General features: G+C 39.8%; 1 protein-coding gene across 7 annotated transcripts in view; it reads right to left on the reverse strand.

The window, feature by feature from the left end:
- ASPH (aspartate beta-hydroxylase) overlaps positions 1-23,556 on the reverse strand; it is a 222,074-nt gene that overhangs the window by 72,870 nt on the left and 125,648 nt on the right. For all 7 annotated transcript variants that reach the window (XM_060610597.2, XM_060610603.2, XM_060610599.2 and 4 more), the window contains one exon: positions 998-1,083. In XM_060610597.2, the coding sequence (XP_060466580.1) occupies positions 998-1,083 (86 nt within the window). The remainder of the gene's footprint in view (positions 1-997; positions 1,084-23,556) is intronic.

Here is a 23,556-nt window from a genome sequence, read left to right on the forward strand (position 1 = left end):
CCTCCTTGGCTTGGGAACCTTGTCTAATACTAGACAGAAGTCTCCGTGCTTACTGGTATGGTTCCGATAAACATGTGGGAAGCACATTCTTGTCCCACTTCAGTTCCTAACGTGTGTGCTTTTGTCGTTGCTTATTTACTTACAATCCCCCTGTCCTATCTTTGCCACCAATGTCTACTTGATAAAAAAAAGCATTTACAGGAAAACTAAATGTTTACGCAACTAAATCATTACGCAAAGTCTAATTCATGTACAGAGTAGAGAAAGAGCAATTTCCACGGCAAACAAGTAGATGATTAAGTGAAGGTGTTATTAAATGCATTATTATAAGTGTTTGACATGATAATTAGATGAAGAATATGACTAAGAGAACAAGTAACTTCAATCTAGTGTCAACTTCTTTTTTTAACTGCAATATCCAGAAACAAACGCAAGTAGTATTTCAAATTAACGGGTAACAACACAAACCACATAATAGTCTCCCTGAAAACTGCAGGTGCATGGGATTAACCCCAAGTGAGAAGAATGTTAAACCCAGTGTCATTTCACTTAACAGTAACTACCCTAAGAGTACTGGACTAACTTACTTTCTTTTTGCATTGAGATGCTACCCAATCAAAAACTTGTAGAAAGAGTACTTACTATTCTCCTTTTTTTAAATAAGGAAACTGAGGCTCAGAATGGCCAAGTGTTCTGTCCAAAGCCACACAACTAGCAAGTGGTGGAGGGAGGCTGACCTCAGGTTAGCCGACTTCAATGTTAGTTCTACTTCTATTTGGTCATCCAGCCATGATTCTTCCTTCTACTTGACTCATTTCACATGGAATGCTGATGTTCTTGGGGAAAAATCCACTCTATTCAAGGGCTGTTTCTATTGTTGTTGTTATTATTATTATTATTATTATTATTATTATTATTATCATTTTAACAATTCAAGAGTAATGCCTGCATTTATCTTCATTGCACATTTCTCCACCAGACAAAAACATCAACATACCCTTTTACGAAGTTTTTCTGCAGCGTCAAGTTCAGCTTTAATAGTCTTATCAAATTTATTTAATAGTTTAGGCTTCTTTTTCTTAACTGAAAGACAAAAGAGGTTTTATTTTGTATTTTTTTTTTTGTCTAGAAATAATTATTAAGAATAGTGATTTACAAGTAATGAGAAACCTACAGCTGCAGGAGCAAACCCACTCCCGGCTCACCTCTTCCCACCCCCATCCCTAGCACGACACAGTCAGTAGCTGCCAAGGCAGGTACCCGCGCCCTTACTTCGACGGTCACAGGTGTTCCTGGGAGACTGGGTGGGTACTGGCATCCTGAAACTCGCGAGGGATACTGGCCTGGTTTCCAGAATAAAAATGGGAGGTGTGGGGGCGCCTGGGTGGCGCAGTCGGTTAAGCGTCCGACTTCAGCCAGGTCACGATCTCGCGGTCTGTGAGTTCGAGCCCCGCGTCAGGCTCTCGGCTGATGGCTTGGAGCCTGGAGCTTGCTTCCGATTCTGTGTCTCCCTCTCTCTCTGCCCCTCCCCCGTTCATGCTCTGTCTCTCTCTGTCCCAAAAATAAATAAAAAAAAAAACGTTGAAAAAATTAAAAAAAAAAAAAAAAAAAAATGGGAGGTGTGATTTATGAACTCTTATTGTCAACTTTTGGGCTAAGTGCAAAAGACTGCTTAAAAGAGCTTTTGAATATTTCTGCAATGTTTCTGAGCAGATAAAGATAAAAATGGGAAAGCCAGTGGGAAATCTCAAGGGAGCCAACGCTAACAGAATTTCATAGTCTAGTGCTCAAGGTTCTTCCATTGCATCGTGGATACCACTCCAGCCATATTCCATACTTCAGCCAAACAGGACCACCCTGTCTTCCCCAAATCAGCTCTGTGCCATTTCGGACACTACTTTCTCTAAGTAAAACGGCCCATTTTTCACCTTTGTCAGTTGAAAATACGCTCATCCTGCAACAATCAGCTCTAAACTACACTCTCCGTAAGGTTTCTCCAGGCGTCACTCACATAAGTGCTCAGTTCTGCCTCCCTCATGTCATTTCCCCTCTGGCTTAGAGTCCACAGCACCCTGCATCTCTCTCTCTCATGGCCCTTCTCCTATATGACTTGTACTATTTTAAGATTTTTTTTTTTTAAACTTTGTGCCCAGCGTGGAGCCCAATGCGGGCTTGAACTCACAACCCTGAGATCAAGACAAGGCACCCTGTCTTAGATGCAGACTAAATTGATTCATGCTCACTTAGCATAAAGTCACATCCAGCAGGAGGGGGACGAGTCCTGCTGGTGCACACCTGGCGGTGCCTGCGGGGTGGATGGAGGCCGCGTGGTCCCTGGAAGCCTACGGCAGACCGTCCTGTGGGCTCAGGAGAGTGACGAGGGCGGGACCTTGAAGGGTAAGTGGGATGTTCCAGATAGAGAAGGGGGTTGGTAGTGGCATAGGGGGAGGAGACAGAATGAGGAAATGAGGACAGAAGAGAACTTCTCTAATGTTCTGACACTGAACCTACACATCCAATTGCCTCTCTCCTGTCACAGAGGAGGAGGGGCTCTCCTTTTTAAGATCCCGCCCCTCCGCGCACACACACCTGTCCTCGGCCTTCTGCACCTTCTAGTTGTCTCCTCACTCGCTGGCTCTATTCCAAGCATCTCTTGTCATTTAACAATGCTGAAGTCTTCATCGTCTTAAAGCAAACCAACACCAGCCAGGACAAACGTCGGGCTACCCTCGTCTACTTGCCATCCTTTCTTCCTCACCCCTCACGCATGGCCCCCTCAACTCACAGTGCTCTGGTTTCCTCACCCAACACAGGGCAAAAGCAAGTCTTCTGGAAGGAAGGGGAGCTCAGCGGTTAAGAGTCAGAAGGCAGGGGGTCTGAGTCCCAACTCTGTGATTTCCGTGCTCTGTGACCTGAGCCAAGCTGGTACCAAAACTTTTCTGGCTCTTACTTCCCTAATCTGTAAAATGGGGATATTGTTTCTGAGAATTAAGTCAAAATTGCACATGAACATACAGCACAGTGCCTGGCATGCATTAAGGTGCTCCATATCTGACAGCCAGTAATGCCTACGGCCTTCTCTGCCAATCCTTGTGTTCCTTTTTCTCCTGACTTCTTTCAGCACCTGGCACGGCTGACTCTTCCCTCCTTCCTGAAACGATCCCTCTCCTTGACTTCGTTCTGTGTTGTCCGTCTTCCTAGTTTTCCTCGTGCTTCTCTGGACTCTGCATTTCCCCCCCAGCTCCTCTCTGGCTCCTGCCCCCTGCTGGTCCCTGGGATGCTGTCTTCAGGGTCAGTCTTCAGCCCTATACTGGGCTTTCGTTAACAGTTTAATTTCCAAATGGAACTACAAATTAACTAGTTTAAGTTTCTTTTTTTTAAAATTTTTTTCATGTTTATTTATTTATGTTGAGAGAGAGAGTGAGAGAGAGACAGCATGAACAGGGGAACGGCAGAGAGAGAGAGGGAGAGAGAGAACCCCAAGCAAGCTCCACACCGTCAGCGCAGAGCCTGACCTGGGGCTCCATCTCATGAACCGCGAGATCACGACCTGAGCTGAAATCAAGAGCCAGACGCTCAGCTGCCTAAGCCGCCCAGGCGCCGCCCCTCTTTGGCAGTACAAAAATCACAAATCCACGTGCCTGTGATTCGTGACACTGATGTCTCAAGCTCAGCACCTAAGAAATCGAAGGCACTGTTGCTCACTAATCTGTTCTTGTCACGTCTGCCCTCTTTCAGGGGATAGCGCCGTATCCATCTGGTTGTCCAAACCACAAAACCGGCTAGAGGTGGCAAATAAAACGGCAAAGGAGGAGCGCGTGGATTTGTCCAAAGAAAGACTGAATGGAATCGCTACTGTTTTATTTTTAGCATTCACTCTGGGCTGGCCTCCACACTGGGTGCTTTACGTATATCTCCTTGTATCCTCTCGACCTCCCACCCATAGGGAATTTAACTTCACGGGCATGTCACTGAGGTTCCGAAAGGGTTAGTCCCTTGACGCCTCCCCTCGCTCATCCACATGGGAAGGATGGTTTCCACTCAAATGGTTTCCAAAGGGAAGGACACTTCCTAAAGCCTCTTAGCCTCTTGCCTCTCCCCACAGGGGAGATGGTGTGACTTATCTGCTCACTGGGTTGGGGGATATGACAAACTCGGGTGACTCAGTCCCATCCCTTCTCTTCCTCCCAAGGGCACATCTGAGCCGACCACGTGGGGGAACCAGGCCTGTTCCATGCTGCCGGAAGTGGGCAGTTACGTCTGATTCTGGGGTGTATTACTAATAAACCCATTGTTCCTGCTCATCCTGCCCATCCTTCAATTCAGGCTTCATCAGCAAAAAAGCTGACACTCTGATCATCTTTCCTTTATTTCCTTCCTTATGCATTAAAAAAAAATGTTATGCTCTTTTATTTGTTTATTCCATCTTTCTCTTCCCCCTCCCTGAACCCTCAGGACCCCTATTGGTTTTTTAAATAATTTTTTTAAACATTTATTTTATTTTTGAGAGAGAGAGAGAGGAAGAGAGAGTGGGAGTGGGAGAGGGACAGAGAGAGAGAGAGAGGGAGACACAGAATCTGAAACAAGCTCCAGACTCCAAGCTGTCAGCACAGAGCCCGATGCGGGGCTCGAACTCACAAATGGTGAGATCATGACCTGAGCCGAAGTCGGACGCTTCACCGACTGAGCCACGCAGGCTCCCCATCAGGACCCCTAGTGTTAAAAAATATAAGCGGCTAAAGCAGAGATGGACAAAATAGGGAATAAAGGGCATTTCCAGCTGTGTGTCACTATACGTTAGCATGTGCGCTAAGGATATGGAAAATAAACTGACGTGTGACCGAGATCAGAATTCACGGTGGTGAGCTACTATCTTGTCGTCTCAGCACTGACTCACGTCTCTCAATTGTTCATTTTGGTTTTGCAGAAGTGTCTGTTGGCAGAATGCCAGTGGGACCAAGAAAGCCCAGGGTGTACCCGACTAGAGTATATTATTGCTGGCGTCACTGGTTTTCCCACCTCTGTCTCCCGTTTTATAAAGTTAACACGAGACTTATCTAGAAGAAGAAAAATAAACTACTGCCAGCTCAGGACATCCAACATAATATGCTTGTTAAACAGCTAAGCTGTAAGTATCTCAATGTCAAAATATTTCAATATTATCACAAAAAAATAGACAAAATATTAAAAACCTTAACATATTTCTTTTCACGTATCTTCAAACGTAATAGTTCCTATTTCGCCTCTCTTTGAAATTCAAGTCTCATCCCATCATGGCTATTTTTATTTTTAAATGTATGAGAAGTCTAAGGCAATTTTCCCGACTCTCAAAAACACAGACAGATCTCCTCCTTCTTGTGATGGGGAGGCACAGAGCCAAGCCACAGAAACGACAAGGAGCACTCGTGGTCAGTGATGGAACCAGGCTGTCAGGTGCTTTTGGCCTCAATGTTCTCTCATCTACCAATGAGTCACTTGGGCTGGTTGTGCTCAGGTCTCTTTGAACTTGGAAATCCTGTGCTTTAAAAAAAAATTTTTTAATGTTTATTTATTTTCGAGACAGAGAGAGAGCATGAGTGGGGGAGGGTCAGAGAGAGAGGGAGACACAGAATCCGAAGCAGGCTCCAGGCTCCGAGCCATCAGCACAGAGCCCGACGCGGGGCTCGAACTCACAGACCATGAGATCATGACCTGAGCTTAAGTCAGACGCTTAACGAAATGAACCACCCAGATGCCCCAGAAATCCTGTGCTTTTAATTTTCAGTTGATTGAAATCAAGTTAATCTTTCAGAGTAGACCTAGAAGGTACTGGAATGAATTGTGAATTTTGTTGAACGCGGATTTAAAAACAAACGGTTTGGAAGGAAGCTATTTATGCTATATTAAACTTTGTGTAAAAATAATCACGGCCATTGCAAGTATTTTATCTTCTTCCAAAAGCACTAAGAAGGAAAAAAGTGCATTTCAGTTGCATTTCAAATTCTTAGTTCCCCTGCCATGCCATGGCTGAAATGGTAAGAAAAAAGAAGAAAAGAAGAAAAATAAAAGAATAATAAAGAGTATGAAAAAAGCCCTCAGATTACATAAAAATTAATGTTGATTCCCTTTTCATTTCTACTTGGCCCACAAATGATGATGTTTTTATATTATGGTGCCTGGGTAGAATTTGACCACCAAGAAAAACAGACACAGAACCTTTGTATTAGATTTGTGTTCTAAAACTACTCCATTAAAACGGAGTGATGGAAATGGCAATGTCTCCACATGGTAGGTAGAAAAGCAACAATTTCCTAGCCAGTCTCCCTGTTTCCAGTCTGTCTCCATGCTCTACACTGTCCCAAGGATATTTCTGTCCATGTCTTCCGCTGTTCAAATACACCCATGGATCCCTGAACATACAAAATAAAAAGTGAAGTTCCCGAGAATATCATGTTAGCACTCCTGATCCTGGTTACCTAGCCAAGAGAAATGCAAACATATGTCCACACAAAGCCTTGCATGTGTATGTTCACTGCACCATTGCTCAGAACAGCCAAAGAGTACAGAAAACCAAATGTCCATCCACCTGGGAGTGGACCATCTGTGGCATAGTGATACAACGGACTACTGCTCCATACTAAGCCATAATATGCATAATGCACCTCAAATGTATCACGTTAAGGAAAAGAGGCCAAATTCAAATGGCTACTGGTTGGATGATTCCCTTTATACAGCATTTTGGAAAAGGGAAAACTGCGAGGAAAGAAAACAGGTAAGTGATTCCAGAGGCTGGGAATGGGTAAAAAGGTTGACTACAAAGGGTACAAGATAATTTGGGGGTTACAGCATTGTGTATCTTAACTGTGGTAGATGGACTGTATCTAGACGTCTATACATATGTCAAAGCTCATCCCTGCACACTGGGATATATATGGTTTGGACCTAACCACGTGTAAATTATGTCTCAACATGGCCTTCATAAAAACGTTACAAGGAAGAGACAATCTAAGTGATTCTCAGTAAGGATTCTTACTTTATGTACAACAGTATGAAAAGCATTTGGGCATGGAAATATAATACTTGTAAAAGTAAAAATAAAATTGAATCTGATTTTGAGACCCCTCCTTGCCATGAATCTATTGGGAGGTAATGCAAACTCAACCATAATTCAGAGGCTTCTCCTTGTAAAAAAAAAAAAAAAGAAAGAAAAGAAAAGAAAAGGAAAAGGAGAAGGAAAAAATGCTCCTCCAGACCTAATGAGGCCTTTGGTGACATCTATATATTCTTCCTGTTTAATACCCAGCTACTTTTTTTAATCCTGATTGCTCACATCTTTCTTAGTGTTCATTCCACCCTCAAAGCATTCTACTCTTTAAAAACAAACAAAACAACATCAAGGAATTTTTGACTACTCTTGAACTACATCAAAATGCAGTGCTTCAGTGTTTGAACACAATGGACAGAGCCCAAGGTCTCTGGATGGAGACCAACTTTCTTCACTGACTGGTTCATTCTTCCAACTATTTGCTAAAATCCCACTGTGTTCCAAGGACTGTTGCTAGGTGCTGGGAATTCAACAGAAATCTTCTCAAGGAGGCCACTGTCGTATTGAGAAGAAGGATGTAAATGGATAATTAACCTTCAGAGGAATGAGTTTAAGGATGGATCGGGAGTGGTGCTAATCTATTTGGGAGGCAAAAGAGAAATTTTCCTGGGGAAACTTAGAATTCAAGTATACCCAGGTAGTGGTAGCATTATTCTGGGCAGAGGAAAGAGGATCTGTTTTGTAATTCATTTACAACTGGGGACTTGGACCTTCATCATGAGTTATTTTTCTTGGAAGCGAAAGGCCAAGCATCTCCTTCTGTTTGGATGGTAGCGTTTGGTACCATCTATGTGAATGCTCTTATTATGGGAAGCTGAAGGCAGAGATATTGTTCAGGGACTCTGGGCACTGACTTGCTCTCTTCCCACATTTGAGGATCTAGCCTTAGTGATGCTGAGCCTGCTTTAAGAACCAGCAGAGGCCCAAAGTGCATGTTAAGGGAGTATAAGTTTTGTTGAGAGAGGATGTACACCCCAACTGTAAAACGGCAGTGGGGGGGCGCCTGGGTGGCTCAGTCGGTTAAGCGTCCAACTTCAGCTCAGGTCATGATCTCACGGTCTGTGAGTTTGAGCCCCGCGTCGGGCTTTGTGCTGACAGCTCGGAGCCTGGAGCCTGCTTTGGATTCTGTCTCTATTTCTCTGCCCCTCCCCAGCTCGTGCTCTGTCTCTCTCTGTCTCAAAAATAAAATAAAAACATCAAAAAAATTTTTTAAAAAAAATGGCACTGGCACAGCAAGAATTGGGCTCTTGAAAATATGCAAGACACAAAGTATACAACCGTAACTCCCTACCCCGACCTGGACAAGGGATTCCAGATGCCATGTGTCTTACTTGCACTGAAGGCCATGGTATCTGCTCCTGCCCTGGGCTTCCATTTTGCTTTTGATACAATTTTGTATGCTAATTAAGGAACTTCAATTAACTGAACTCTGAGACACAGGGAGAAAAAAAACGAGAATTTCTCCTGCTAAGTCAAAACCCCCCAAATGCTTCATTTGTTCAAGGGAAATAATGTCCATCTTGAGCTATTTCACAGTTGTGTTTCCTTGAACTAAGTTTACTGCCTTTTGCAAACTGTCCCCTGGTTTCTGTTTTCCTCTCCTGTTCTGTACTGTAAAGCGTTTTAGATTTCCTTTATGTAGCCTCTCAAATATGGCATGAACTTCGACACCTCTGTGACTCTTCTCATGGTGTTTTCTTTGTCTGGAAAACACTTCCCTCTATTTCTACCAAGGAATACTCTGCACTTCAACATTTAAGACCTAGTTTAAATGCCATTCCTCTATTTAGTCATCTAAGACTTCATCACGCAAAAAAAAAAATCCTTCTCTTCTGTGCTCTTATAGCATTTTGTTTCTAGAAATAGTAAACTTTTCAGGCTGTGTTTAGTTGGTTGTATATTTAGTTTGTGCACGCTCACCCCCTCTCTCTTCCTACCAAGACTCCCCAACCTTTGCTGGATTGTTAATTCGTGTGAGAAAAGAATTTACTTGCAACTTATTTCCAGCATTTAGCCCATGGCTTGTCCTACAGAGAAAGTCCTTGACAAATGTTTCCAGACATATGTAAGCATGAATGAATCAAGACATTCTGGAAGGGGGTAGGACAATGTCAGTCTGTAACTTAGGCATATCAACTATTAAAAAAAAAATCAGCAAACCATAAGCAACCAAGAAGAGAACTGAGAGTAGCTTGCTTTAAAAAAGAAGGTCTAATCCAGAAAGCATCAATGGACAATAGTGGAGGGGACAGAGGAAAAAGATAAGACAAAGAAAAAGGTATATACGCAAGCCAATCCTCCCTGAAAAAGTATAGAGAACACTGATACTTAATTCTCATGTCTCATTCCATCCTTATTTTTCAGTATACTCAGCAATTTAGAACACAAATGGCAGAATACTAGCACAACTGCAGGGGCCAAGGGCAGGCTGCCCCAAGATGGGCCACTTTGGCATGAAGACTTCTTCAAACAAAAAGCCATCAAAGCCCAGAAGATTCAGGAAAAGCTCTGTACCTCCCTGACAGCTGCTGTAAAGGATTTGGTTAGAGGACCTGCTCCAGGAAGAGAGCTACCCCCATAGATAACTAACTACGTCATGATATGAAGTAGGCAAGTAGACATGGAGGAACCTAGCAAGGCCTGTTTGATCAAAGTTCTGTATGTCCCATTGTTTCAAATGGCAAACATTTGTTTACCAAACATTTACTCTTTTTCATCTTCTCCTGAATTGCATTCCTTCCCTTGGAAGTCCCAGATCCCTACCCGCTTCTCCTTAGTTCAAAATGACCTACTGACTGTCCACAATTTCCATGTCTGTATGGATCCCCCATTGGTACAAAATTAAATTTGATTTTCTCCTGTTAATCTGCCTCATGCCAAATTTGATTCTTATTCTGGCTAGAAGGACCGTGAAGGACAGAGAAAATTCTTCCAACCTAACACAACTAATCAGTCAGTTCTTAGACTGCAAAATTCAGCTAATTTTAGTAGAATATAAGTTCACAAAACATCTTGTTTTTATGTTCTGAGTCATTGCGTAATGCCTTATAAAATTGTTTGCTGATAATAGTTGACATTTACTGAGCACTTACTCTGCTTGACATATGTGACTCACCCAGGCTGTGCAAACTGTAAACAGCAGAAGCCAAGGTTGGATCTTGGGGTTATCTCGGCTGTAATGTCTATGCTTTTGACCATTGTGCTGTATCTCTAGCATCTGGCCCAAAAGTTAAGAAACTAGGGTGTTTCTAAGGGTTTTGAGAGTGATGACAGAGTAGAATTAAATGTTAGTGTATCATGTTGTTGTCAGACAGGAAAAATTCCTGTTCCTTTCAAGGTCCTTCTAGTTGGATGAAGAATCAAATGGCATGAAACAGATTAACAGGAGAAAATCAAATTTAATTTCACACGTACAAGGCATCTACACAGATACGGAAATTCCAAAGACAGTGAGGCAAAATGAGATATATATGTCATCCTGAACTAAGAAGAAGTGGGTAGAAGTCTGAGACTTCATAGGATGGAATGCAGTTCACAAGGCAATCATGAGAAGAGCAAATATTTGGTCATTAGATGTTTGACCTGCCATACGGATGGGTCACTCAGATCAAGTTTACCTCTGGTAATAACTCTTATTCTGAGAAAGACCCCCAATTTAGATTCTTCTATGTAGTTAAAAGCAGAAGTATGTCTTGAGTTCATAAGATCTAAACTGTCTGCGGTGCAAAATAATCTTCATGCAAAAGTGGCCCACTTTGGAGCAGCTTGCTCTTGGCCCCTACATTGTATAAAGGAATAAGGTGACCTTTGTACTGCCTGTCTTGAAGGATAAACGTAAATAACCACAGTAATTTTCCTTTTGTGTCTCTAAGATCCAGGGTTTATACATTATGCATAGACACCATGGCTTGGTAGGGTAATCACAGTGTATAGAGTCTGGGGGCCAGAGTTTGAGCCTCAATTTTGCCTTTCTTCAGTGACTTGCTTAATTTTGCTTCCATGAAATTGGGATAATATCTAACCCTCATCTACCAACCATAAAGGAGCATAAAACACCAATATCAATGTTATTCATGACTCCCATCTACAATAATACCTTATTTTCATGTCTCTTAAAATTCTGTTCTTTAATTATATGGGATATGTGTATGAATATATCTTTGTAGGGGCCAAGGGAAGGCCACTCCAAGATGGGCCACTTTGGCAAGATTATTTTGAGTTAAAAGGAATCAAAACCCAGCAGATTCAGGAAAAGGACTTTACCCCTCCCTCAACTGCCCAAATTTACATTGAAAAGGAAAGCCTGCATCAGCAAGAGAGCTATTAAGAGATTCCTTTTTACCTAAGAAAGCTATTTGCATAATAGGGCAGCCTTTGCTTCTCAAACAGCTCCTCTTACCGTCTGACAAATGGCCTTCCTTCTCATTGTATCCCCAGACCTCTACCTTGGGGGGGGTTATTAGCTTCTTAGCTCCGAATGTCATGTAAGCCTCATGTTGCCAGACTATCCTTGGGAGTTTTATGTATGTGTACGCCCTGCATGTGCAACACTAAATGATATTTTCCCCTGTTAATCTTGTCTCACATCAATTTAATTCTAACTGGAAGAACTTTGGAGAGAGGAAACTTTGCTCATCCCCAACACCTTATTAGCAAATGGTTTTAGGAATTATTTTTATTCATTTATTTGTTTTTAAGATACCAGATTTGCTCTAGAGTCTGAAAGGGCGGGCCTAAGGCCGACTCCATCTTGTTCTGTGTCCTTCACCTTGACCACGCCTCCTCCCCTTGAGTAACCTCCCGGCTCACCTGCCTAACAGGACTCCGACCCTTCCCCAGCCAATCGGCTGAGGCCACAGCCATTACCTCACCAACTGCCCCTAGGCCCCAATAAAACCTTTGTCCTTTTGAAACTCACTCTCTCTCCCCGGTATCTCACCACTGTGTCATGCAGGTAGGGGATTGAGCTCGAGCTAGCTCGAATAAAGGCTCTTTTGCTTTTACATTGGACTCGGCTCCCTGGCGGTATTCGGGGATCACGAATTCTGGGCATAACAGAGTCAACCATTTCCCTGACAGATTTTGGGCACCTAATAACTTTGCCACACTATATCTGTATCCAGTTTGCATTTTCTGAGTCAACAAAGGACTAAGGACCTATGGGGACACACTATACTTCCCTTGTTCCCTGGACCCTGCCATGCGTCTCCAAGCAGAATCACACAAAATATGAAAAGACTGCTTTTTGTAATAGGTATCCAAAGGTGGAATATGATGAGAAATAATCTAAAAAGCAAAAATATTTTAAGGGACGGAAGAGTAAGACTAAAATAAGACATTGAAGGAAAACATGCTCTCTCTCTCTGAAAAGCAGCCTGAAGCTAAAATAATCATGTAATACACTATTGCAATATTATTCATGTTAATTAACAGTTAACCTAAGACATATTTTAATCTTCCTGTATTAGAATTGGAAGTTAATTTTTCTTTTCTTTTTTTTTTAAGCTTATTTATTTTAAGACAGAGACAGCAGGGAAGGGGCAGAGATAGAGGGAAAGACAGCATCCCAAGCAGGTACTGTGCTCACAAAATGGAGCCTGACACGGGGCTCGATCCCACAAACCATGGGACCATGATCTGGGCCAAAATCAAGAGTCAGATGCTTAACCGACTGAGCCACCCAAGTGCCCAGTTTCCTTTTCTTTTTAAAATCAATGCTAGATTTCAATGTAAGAAAAAAAGTCTCTAAATTTGTCTGACATTATGGTAAATCTATAGATTAAGGCAAATGATGAAAAAGAAGGAAACAATAGAGCAAAATATTCAAGACTTGGAAGAATCCAGTACTAAGATTTTTGATGGGATTCCTTCTGCTGGGTATAGGGAAAGCAAGCTCGCATTTGCTCATGTACCAGTGTTCCTCCAAGGCTCAGGCAGGGGAGGACGACAGGGGCACACAGTTCTTTCTCTTTCTTTTAGAAGTGTGAATTGAGCAAGATATTTTAGGGGAGCAAATTTTGCCACCCCACCCCCCCACCCCCTGATATGCCTCTTTGGCATGTTGTTTATTTTAAGCTGGTTATTTTTAAGAAAGTGTAGACACAAGAGAAGCTCCGAGAATTGAGTAGAAGTTACCCTTTTGTAAGAGACATTCCCATTTTAAGGGAGATAGCCATTTTGAAGGGTGTCTCCCTCTCTGTCTTTAAGGGTATCCTTCTGTACCAGGAAGGAGGGATGACTCAATGTACAGAAACTCTTACCAATGGAGAAAGCCCAAAACTTAAGTCTGCATAACAACCTGATACTCATTTATCGGGTTTTCCTGCTAAGCTCCCATGACCGACTCCCCAGCCCCACCACCTTTCACCTTTAGCTGCAGATGGTATTTAGGGTGATGGCTTCAGTCATTTTGGAGAGTTACTCAGTTTTCCAGGGTCTAACCCATGGATACAGAAAGTACACGTTATTAAACTTTTTTTCTGTTAGTCTCTCCTATGCCCATTTCATTATTAGACCACACAAAGAACCTAAAAGGGAAGAAGGGAAAACTTCTCCACCCTTACAGTATTCTATTGCTTTGCTTCACAGTGGGGTCTGAAATAAACCTGCTTTCATATCAAGAGAGAGTCATGTTATTTGCTGTTGAGAAGCCCAATCAGCAGACAGCCGTGGAAGTGCTTCTGGCAGGAATCATTGTATTATCACTGTGAGAGAGGAAGATTAATGTGTTTGATCCAGAAAGGAACCCCCTCTGAGCCTGCTTCCTCTAATACTGTCTACCTTGTAGGTCTATGGTCCTGGGAGAAGAGGCCAATCTGGGCAACAACTCTTACCTGCTGGCCTTCACTGCAGATTGGAGGGAAGAAGAATGGTCCACCCTTCTTTCGCCTCCTACAGCTAAGGAATAACGGACCCCTGTTCTCCTCAGAAGTAAATAAATATCAACTATGTAGCCGCAGGAGTTCAATAGTCAGAGCTTAAACCTAACAGTTAACATAAATATTTTTCAGCTGAGAGACACTAAGTAATACAACACAGTAAACATTATATAAAGGCCAATTGTTTTTGTCTGCCCCCTCTATTGAAATGATGTGGGATTCCACTGGGAGCATTCAATGGAGCCAGCAAGTATTCCAGTTTATTAAATGTAGTCTGCTATCTCCCCATAGAGTTGTTTTAATAAATTATACATCACTCCCTTTCTAGACTAATAATCCTTTAACAGATGTGACCCCATATGTTAGATTAGAAATTTCAGAAACGCTAAGTGATGTGTTTTCTATACATAAAAGAAACCCCTTCGGTGCCAAGGCAGTGCACAGGCTTACCAACAGCTGCTTCAGACATTATGAATTTATCTCCATGTGCACTGTTCCATGAGAGGTCAGCCACCTTCCCCAAATCTTATTTTAGATACAATTCTAGCGATCCTGCTCTTCTGGGTAAGCCCTTAACTCACTTTTAAGTAATACATTACAACGAGTGTTTGACTCAGACACACCAGCAGCAGCAAAAAGTAAAAGCTGACAGACTGAAGTAAGAAACAAAAACCAACAGAAATTAGCCCATTTCAACATGGGCCAAACTGTGTAGGGGTAAACAAGTGCCAAACGGCATCACTTCACAGCAACTGATGTTTATTAAAATGGGCATCATAGTCTCCAATCACCAAAGAAAGTTAAATTAAGTGCAGCACACCGTTTAAAGTTTTTTTTAACATTTATTCATTTTTTGATAGAGAGACAGAGCATGAGTGGGGGAGGGACAGAGAGAGAGGGAGACACAGAATCCGAAGCAGGCTCCAGGCTCTGAACTGACAGCACAGAGCCCGATGTGGGGCTTGAACTCACAGACTGTGAGATCATGACCTGAGCTGAAGTTGGACGTTTAACTGACTGAGCCACCCAGGCGCCCTGCAGCGCACAATTTTAGAAGGCAGAGATGCATAAAAAGTATTTTAGAAAGGTATCTACCAAATTTTTAAATTTTTGTTTAATGGTTCTTAAAGGTAATTTAAGCCATTTAATAATGTTTCTATGAAATATTGATTTCCCAGTAATGTTAAATAAAGCAATAATTTCCAAGCCTGGCTGTACATCAGTATCACCAAGGGAACTTGTAACAAAATAGGCATTCCCAAGTACCATCAAGTAAGAATTTTGGGGAGGTGGGTATTGCAAAGGTGAGGAGATAAGGATCTATACAATAAATAAATAAATAAACAAACAAATAAGTAAATAAATAGTTATACGTAATTCTATTCTGTAACATTGCAGATATAGCTAAATATTAGTACATATATATGAATGAATAACTTAGGATATTTGGAAGCTAAGTTTCTAATGCTACCTTATTTTTTTGATTATCAGATGTCAACGTATGTTTGCTTGGTGTCTGTCAGCATTAATATTGGCTGGCTATGATTATTATATCTTTTAAGACACTAGTTACACCTGATTCATATTTTTTGACAGTAGGTGAAATGTCACCAAACCCAAGTGGAAATCTTTAAATATCATTCGATCACTGTAATAAAAGAAATCCCAAGAGTGCTTTGAGAATTCCTCCCTATGTGAAGAAAATGAAAACCTGATATCAGAGAATTTATTAATCTTGGTTTGTAGGAGTGGGGATAAACATAAGATAGCCACAAACTTTCAATAAGCAATCCAACTGTAAAGATCTGGGTCTCCAGGGAATGAGAAATAGTTGAGCTTACTGGGGAATAGCAGAAAAGTAGGGTGACAGATTTATAATTTCAAATTATAAAATTTTAAAAATATTTAAAATATTTAATTTTTAAATATATTTAAATGTTTAAAATTTAAAAATATTTCTAATATTTTAACAAACAGAAAATACATGTTTAACTGATAGACTTTTCATTACAGACAAACATGAATATGGATCAGTAACAGAATCATAAACCTATAATTCAATATATTGAAAAATAAAGCCATTGCCTTTCTGAAACAGATGTAGTAGAAATAGCAATAAAGAAGAAGGGGATATTATCTCCAAATACTAACTTCAAATGCATATATTAAAACAAAATCAAGTTCTTAAAAATTTCCTTATCATATATGAAACAAAGGTTTGCAATTACTTTATACTGGACAATGAAGGGTAGTAATTCCTGAGAGAGAGGAATCAAATTTCTCAAAACCAGTGATAAAAAGAAAACCTTTTATGTAGACAGGGGAGAACAGACATGCTACATATATGGAACAAAAAAACAAGGATGATAGCAAACTTCTTATTAGAAAAAATGGAAGGGAAAAGAGAATTGTACTTTTTAAAGTACAGTTGACCCTTTAACAACATGGGTTTGAATTGTGTGGGTTCACTTATACTTGTTTTTTTTTTAGAATATAGTGCTGTAGGGGCGCCTGGGTGGCGTAGTCGGTTGAGCGTCCGACTTCAGCCAGGTCAAGATCTCGCGGTCCGTGAGTTCGAGCCCCGCGTCGGGCTCTGGGCTGATGGCTCGGAGCCTGGAGCCTGTTTCCGATTCTGTGTCTCCCTCTCTCTCTGCCCCTCCCCTGTTCATGCTCTGTCTCTCTCTGTCCCAAAAATAAATAAAAAACGTTGAAAAAAAAATTTTTAAAAAAATAAAAAAAGAATATAGTGCTGTAAATGTATTTTATCTTCCTTATGATTTTCTTTCTTTTTTTTTTTTTTTTTTTTTACAATTTTTAATGTTTTTGTTTTTGAGAGACAGAGAGAGACAGAGATTGAGCAGGAGAGTGGCAGAGAGAGAGGGAGACACAGAATCCAAAGCAGGCTTCAGGCTCTGAGCTGTTGGCAGAGTGGCAGAGCTTGGTGGAGGGCTCAAACCCAGGGACGTGAGGTGACCTGAGCCGAAGCTGGATGCTCAGTTGACTGAGACACCCAGGGTCTCCCTTATGATTTTCTTAATAAAATTTTCTTTTCTTTAGCTTATTTTACTGTAAGAATACCATATATAATATATATAACATACAAAAGATGTGCTAGTCAACTGCTTGCTACCAGTAAGGCTCTGACTAGGCTATTAGTAGTGCAGTTTTCGAGGAGTCAAAAGTTATAGTGCATTTTGACTGTGCAGGGGGCTCAGTGCCCCTAACCCCTGCATTGTTCGAGGGTCAACTGTACTAACAGAAAAAAAAGTCAACTGAGAATTCTATACCCAGCAAAAATATCCCTCAAAACAAGGGTGAAATAAAGGCTTTTCAGACTTATAAAAACTGAAAGAATTCATTACCAACTGGCCTATACTACAACATATGTTAAATGACATCCTTCAAACAGAGGGCAAATGGTAATAGATAGGAATGTAGATGTATACACAAAAAGAAAGGACTGAAATGGTAACTGCATGGCTTACACTATGTTTTCTTTCTTGTTACTTAAATCTCTTTAAAAGATAATTGTTTTAAATAAAATAATTGGTTAAGCAAAAACAGTAACAATGTAGGGTAGGTTTTAAAATAAAGGTGAAATGTATGACAACAATAGCACAAATTTAGAAGGGAGAAGTGGAAGCATATATTGTAAAGTTTCTTATAGTATATGTGAAGTAGTATAATATTACTTAAAGGCAGACTGACAAGTTAAGGATATATGCTATGGACCCTAAAACAAAGACTAAAGAAATAGTTACAGGTAATAACCCAACAAAACAGATAAAATGGAATCATAAAAATTACTCATTTGCTCCAAAAGAAGGTAGAGAAAGAGAAAAATGGCACAAATAGATGTGACAGATAGAAAACATACAGTGAGAAATAGATTTAACCTAATCAAGCCAATACATTAAATTTAAATTAAATTAAATATAAATATCCCAATTAAAAGCCAAAGAAGTCCAGCTTGAATGAAAAAGTACAACCCAACTATGTGCTGACTATAAAAAATGCACTTCCAATAGAAAAACACAAACAAGTTAAAAGCCAATGGAAGGAAAATGGCACGCCCTTTTAATAATACCAAAAAAAAAGCGCTGGAGTGCCTATATTAAATCCAAGTAGATTTGAGTTCAAAGAATATTATGACTGACAAATAAGGTTATTCCATAACGAAAAAGGAGTCAATTCATTAGAAGAATATAATAATCTTCAAAATCCATGACCCCAAAACAGAACTCTGAAAAGAGTAGAAAGATCTGTTAGTCCATCACAGATTTTCATAGTGCTCATCCAATAACTAACAGAACAAGTAGAGAGAATGTCAGCAAGGATATAGATTTCAATAAGAGTATGAAACAACCTGACTTAACTGATATTTCTAGAACACTCCCCTCCAACAACAGGGAATACACATTTTTGCAAGTGCACATAGAGCATTTTCCAAGCTTCCACCTTAAAGAAACTAGAAAAAGGAGAGCAAATTAAACCTGAAGTATAGAACAAAGGAAACAGTAAAGCTCAGAGCAGATATCAATAGCTTACAAAGCAGAAATATAAGAAAGTCAATAAAATTAAAGCTGATTTTGAGAAAAGATAAACCGATTAAACCACAGCCAGACTGATTAAAAAAGACAGCAAAAAACCCATAAATAACCAATGAGGAATTGAGGAAATGAGTATCAGGAATGAGTCAGGTGGATCGCTACAGATTCTACAATTATTAAAAGATAATAAGAGAATATTATGAACAATGTTTTGCCAATTAATTCAACATTTTAGATGAAATACACACAATTCCTGAAAGACACAAACTACTAAAGGTTACTCAAAGAGAAATAAATAACTTGAATATCCTGTATCATTCAAAGAAATTGAATTTGTAATTAAAAATTTTCCCATAGAGAAAACTCGAGGCCGAGTCATTTTCACTGGTAAATTCCACCAAACATTTAAGGAAGAAATAATGTATATTACATAATTTCTTGAAAAGGAGGAATTGCTACCCAACTCATTCTATTGAGGTCAGCATTATTACAAAACCCAAATCAGGCAAAGACATTACATGAAAAAAAAAAAAAACTATTGATTTTCCTCATGAGCACGGATGTAAAAGCTTCTAAACAAAATTTCACAAATTAAACCCAAAAACATATTTAAAGGATAATGCATCATGAAATTTAGCTCAGGAATATACATATTTGGCTTAATATATGAAAATCAATCAATGTAACCTCTATTGTAACAAACAAATAAAACAAAACCAAAAAACCATATGATCATTTCATTAAACACAGAATGTGTCTGAATCCAAAACTCATGCCTGATAAAAACTCTTAACAATGTAGAAATAGATGGAAACTTTCTCAATCTGATAAACAGCAACTATGAAAAATCTACAGCTGACATCTACTTATTGATAAAAGACTAATTTTTTTTCCTCCTAAGATCAGGAACAAGATAAAGATATCTACTAACATAACTGTTCAACATTGTACTGGAGATTCCAGCCACCGAATCAAGCAAGAAAAAACATCCTGTTTGGAAACAAAGCAATAAAACAGTCTTAAATAAAGAGATGACATAAATATCTTTGTAGAAAATCTGATATGAACTACAAGAAAGCTACTGGAACATCTCAGTCAGTTTAGCCAGACTCCAGGATACAAGATCAATATAGAAAAATCATTTTTCCCCATAGACTAGTAACAAACAACAGAAAATTGAAGTTATAAAGTAATACCACTTGTAATCACATCCAAAAATACGATATACTTAAGGATAAATCTGACAAAAGTAGATCCGTACGTGAAAACTGTAAAACAATGCAGAAGGAAATTTTATAAGACTTTAAATGGAGAGACATACCATGTTAACAGATTAGCAAAACTCTACATAGTATAGACATCAATTTCCCCCAAATAAATATATAGACTCTATGGGAGAGCAAAATCTCAATAGCCTTCTTCATTTGGTAGAAGACGACAAACTAATTCTAAAATTCACATGGAAATACAAAGGACCTCCACCATAACCAAAACACAACTGAGAAAAAGAACAAAGTTTGAAGACTTTATTCCTCCAGTATTTTTTTGACAAATCCTGTGATTTCAAGACTTATACAGCTATAGTAATCAAGGCAGTGTGGCATTCCTGTAGAGAGAAACAGATCCATGGGACTGAACAGAGTCCAGAAAGAGACCCATACATACATGGACTTTTCAACAAAACCATAAAGAAAATTGAGAGGAAATAAATAATATTTCTAGCGAATTCTGCCAACATAATTAAATAACCATATTTTGAAAATGGACTGGCATTTATGCCTTTACCATAAACAAAAGTTAATTCAATGGAACACAAACCTAAATATAAAACCTAAAACCATAATACTTCTAGGAAAAATGATATGAGAAAATCCTGGTGATCTTGGATTAGGCAAAGATCTCTTAGGCATGACTCCAAGAGCACCATCCAGAAAAGGACAAATTCATAAATTGGACTTCATAAAAATTTTAAATATCTTCAACAGCTACTATTAAGAAAATGAGGGGCGCCTGGGTGGCTCAGTCGGTTGGGCATCCAACTTCAGCTCAGGTCACGATCTCGCAGTCTGTGAGTTCGAGCCCCACATCAGGCTCTGTGCTGACAGCTCAGACCCTGGAGCCTGCTTTGGATTCTGTGTCTCCCTCTCTCTCTGTCCCTCCCCCACTCATGCTCTGTCTCTTTCACTCTCAAAAATGAATAAATGTTAAAAAAAATTAAAAAAAAAAAAAAAAAAAAAAAAAAAAGAAAATGAAAAGACAACCCAGAGGTTGGAAGAAAACACCTGCAAGTCATAAATGTGATAAAACTGCTATAAAAATAGTATATAAGTAACTATCAACAATCAAGGAATAACAAAACAGACAACACAATACAAAGTTGGGGGTGGGCAAAAGATTGGAGCAAACATTTCACCAAAGAGATAAGAATGAGAATTAAGTTCGTGAAAAGATGCTCCACACCATTTGTTTGTCACTAGGGAAATACACATTAACACTCAACTGAGATATCACTACACACCTATTAGAATGGTTAAAATTAAAAAGACTGACCATACCAAGTGTTGGTAGGTGAGTGGGAGAACTGGAATTCTTACACGTTGCTGGTGAGAATGTAAAATCAACCGTACATCCACTTGGAAAACAGTTCGAGAATTTCTTAGAAAGGTAAACATACAGTTACCAAACCATCCCACCACTCCACTTATGACCCAAGGGAAATGAAAGCATGTGTTCACAAAATGACTTGTACGTGAATGTTCACAGCAAATTTATTTGTAATAAATAGCCCCAAACTGGAAACAAGCCAAAGGTCCATCAACAGGTGAACAGATAAGAAAATTATTACATCAATAAAATGGATACTGTTATACACACTATACCATGGATGAATGTCAAAATAATTGTTGAATGAAAGAAGCCAGACACAGAAAAAGGGCACATACTGTATGATTCCATTTATATAAACTTCTAGGAAATGTAAACAGCACGGAGATGAAGGGACCTTAGCGGATGGGGAGGGAAGGGGCATAAGGCGAGCATACAGGAGGGATTACAGAAGGGCAAGAGGAAACTTCTGGTACCATTGGATGTGATCTTGAGGGTTTCATGGCTGCATATACGTCGAGACTCATCAAACTGTAGGCTTTAGGTGAATTTTATCTATGTGAACTAAATCACAAGAAAGCTATTATAATAAACATACACAAACACAACCACAATAGTATAATCATATCTAAAAAGAAATTAACAATAATTCCTGAATATAATTTCATGGGAGAGTCAGTATTTATATTTTGCTATCTTATGAACTCATATTATTAGAGTTTATTATTCTGAAAGGGGATCCAAACAAGACCCAAAGACTGTAATTGGTTTTGTCTCAAACAAATGAGTCAAAACTTCCCATGAGATCTTATGAGATATTAATGGTCCAATAAGAAACACTGAACAAAAGAGTGCCAAGAATGTTTCTGGACATTCGTAACTATTGTCCAATAGCTCCATAGAATAAAAATCCAATCTAGCATCTGACAATCTATTCTGATCTGTTCATCTAAATTTCTCTACTGCATGAATTTGGTTATTCTGGATTTTCTAGAGGAATGTGTACATGAGTTTTCAAATCATTTTGAAAAACATTTACGGAGTACCTGACAAAATATTATGCTGGTCAGCATAGGGGATACAAAGATGAACAGAACACAGTACTGCTACAGATTAAATATTTTTTCCCTTCAAATTTGTAGGTTGAAACCCTAACCCCCAAGGTGATGGTATTAAGAGGTGTGGCCTTTGGGAGGTGACTAGTTCATGAGGGCAGAGTTCATGAAGGGGATTAGTGCTTTATAAAAGAGACCCCACAGAGCTCCCTACTCCCTTCCACCATGTGAGGACTCAGTGAGAAGACACCATCCATGAACCAGATACCAAATCTGCCAACGCTTTGATCTTAAACACCCCCACCTCTAGAACTGTGAAAAATAAATTTCTGCTAAGCCACCCAGATTGTGGCATTTTTGTTATAGCAGCTCGGAGGGACTAAGACAAATCTCTAGCCTTAAATAATTTAGATCTTAGAAGGGGTGGGGGAAGGAGGAGTCAATTAATGACTAGAATAGAAGGTTGAAAATTATCAGGCAGGGGCACCTGGGTGGCTCAGTTGGTTAAGCGTCTCACTTCGGCTCAGGTCATGACCTCACAGTTTGTGAGTTCGAGCCCCGCGTCGGGCTCTGGGCTGACAGCTCGGAGCCTGGAGCCTGCTTCGGATTCTGTGTCTCCCTCTCTCTATCTCCCCCTCCCCAACTTGAGCTCTGTCTGTCTCTCTCAAAAATAAATAAATGTTAAAAAAAAAAAAAAGAAAAAGGCAAAATGAGAATCATAAAATACTCTGGAAACGTAAAGAAGCAAGACATTACTTCTAACTGGAACAATAAGGTAAGAATTACCTGGGGTCTGAGCTGAGTTTTAAAGCCCAGATCTAATTTGGGATGAGGCAGAGGCAGGCAAAAACCTTCCAAAGAAAGAGAAAACTGTAATGATGGGAATGTGGAAGAGGCAAGCTCAGGACTGAAAATTCAGGCAGAATTGCACCGAGGCGTGGATTAGGAATAGTGAAGATGCAGACTGTGTAAGGAGCTGGGCGCCAGACTATGCAATTTCTTGCACAACATTCTGAGGGATTTAGACTCTGTTCCACAGGCAATGTGGCATTACCGATGGTTTTAAGGAGTGACAGCAAATAACCTGTGTTTTAGGAAGTTCCTCTTGTCAGGAGTATGGGTAAGTAGAAAGGCAAAGAGCAGAAACAGGAGTGATGTCAGGAGGAGGAGGAGATTTCACAGAGCTGAGGGGTTGCCAACGCAGGGAGAGAGTTAAGTTCCCGACTAAATTAAATGGTTAAATTTTAAGTTAGAAAAAAAAAAAAGACTTGAACATACAATTCTGAGAAAGAATTGCATTTGAAGCGATCAAAGAAAAAAATTACCATGTCTTATCAATAAAACTCACATTCAGATAAATCCACTTTCATGAATAATAATATACG

The sequence above is a fragment of the Panthera onca genome, chromosome F2 (assembly GCF_046562875.1).
Source record: "Panthera onca isolate mPanOnc1 chromosome F2, mPanOnc1 haplotype 2, whole genome shotgun sequence".
Classification (NCBI taxonomy): domain Eukaryota; kingdom Metazoa; phylum Chordata; class Mammalia; order Carnivora; family Felidae; genus Panthera; species Panthera onca.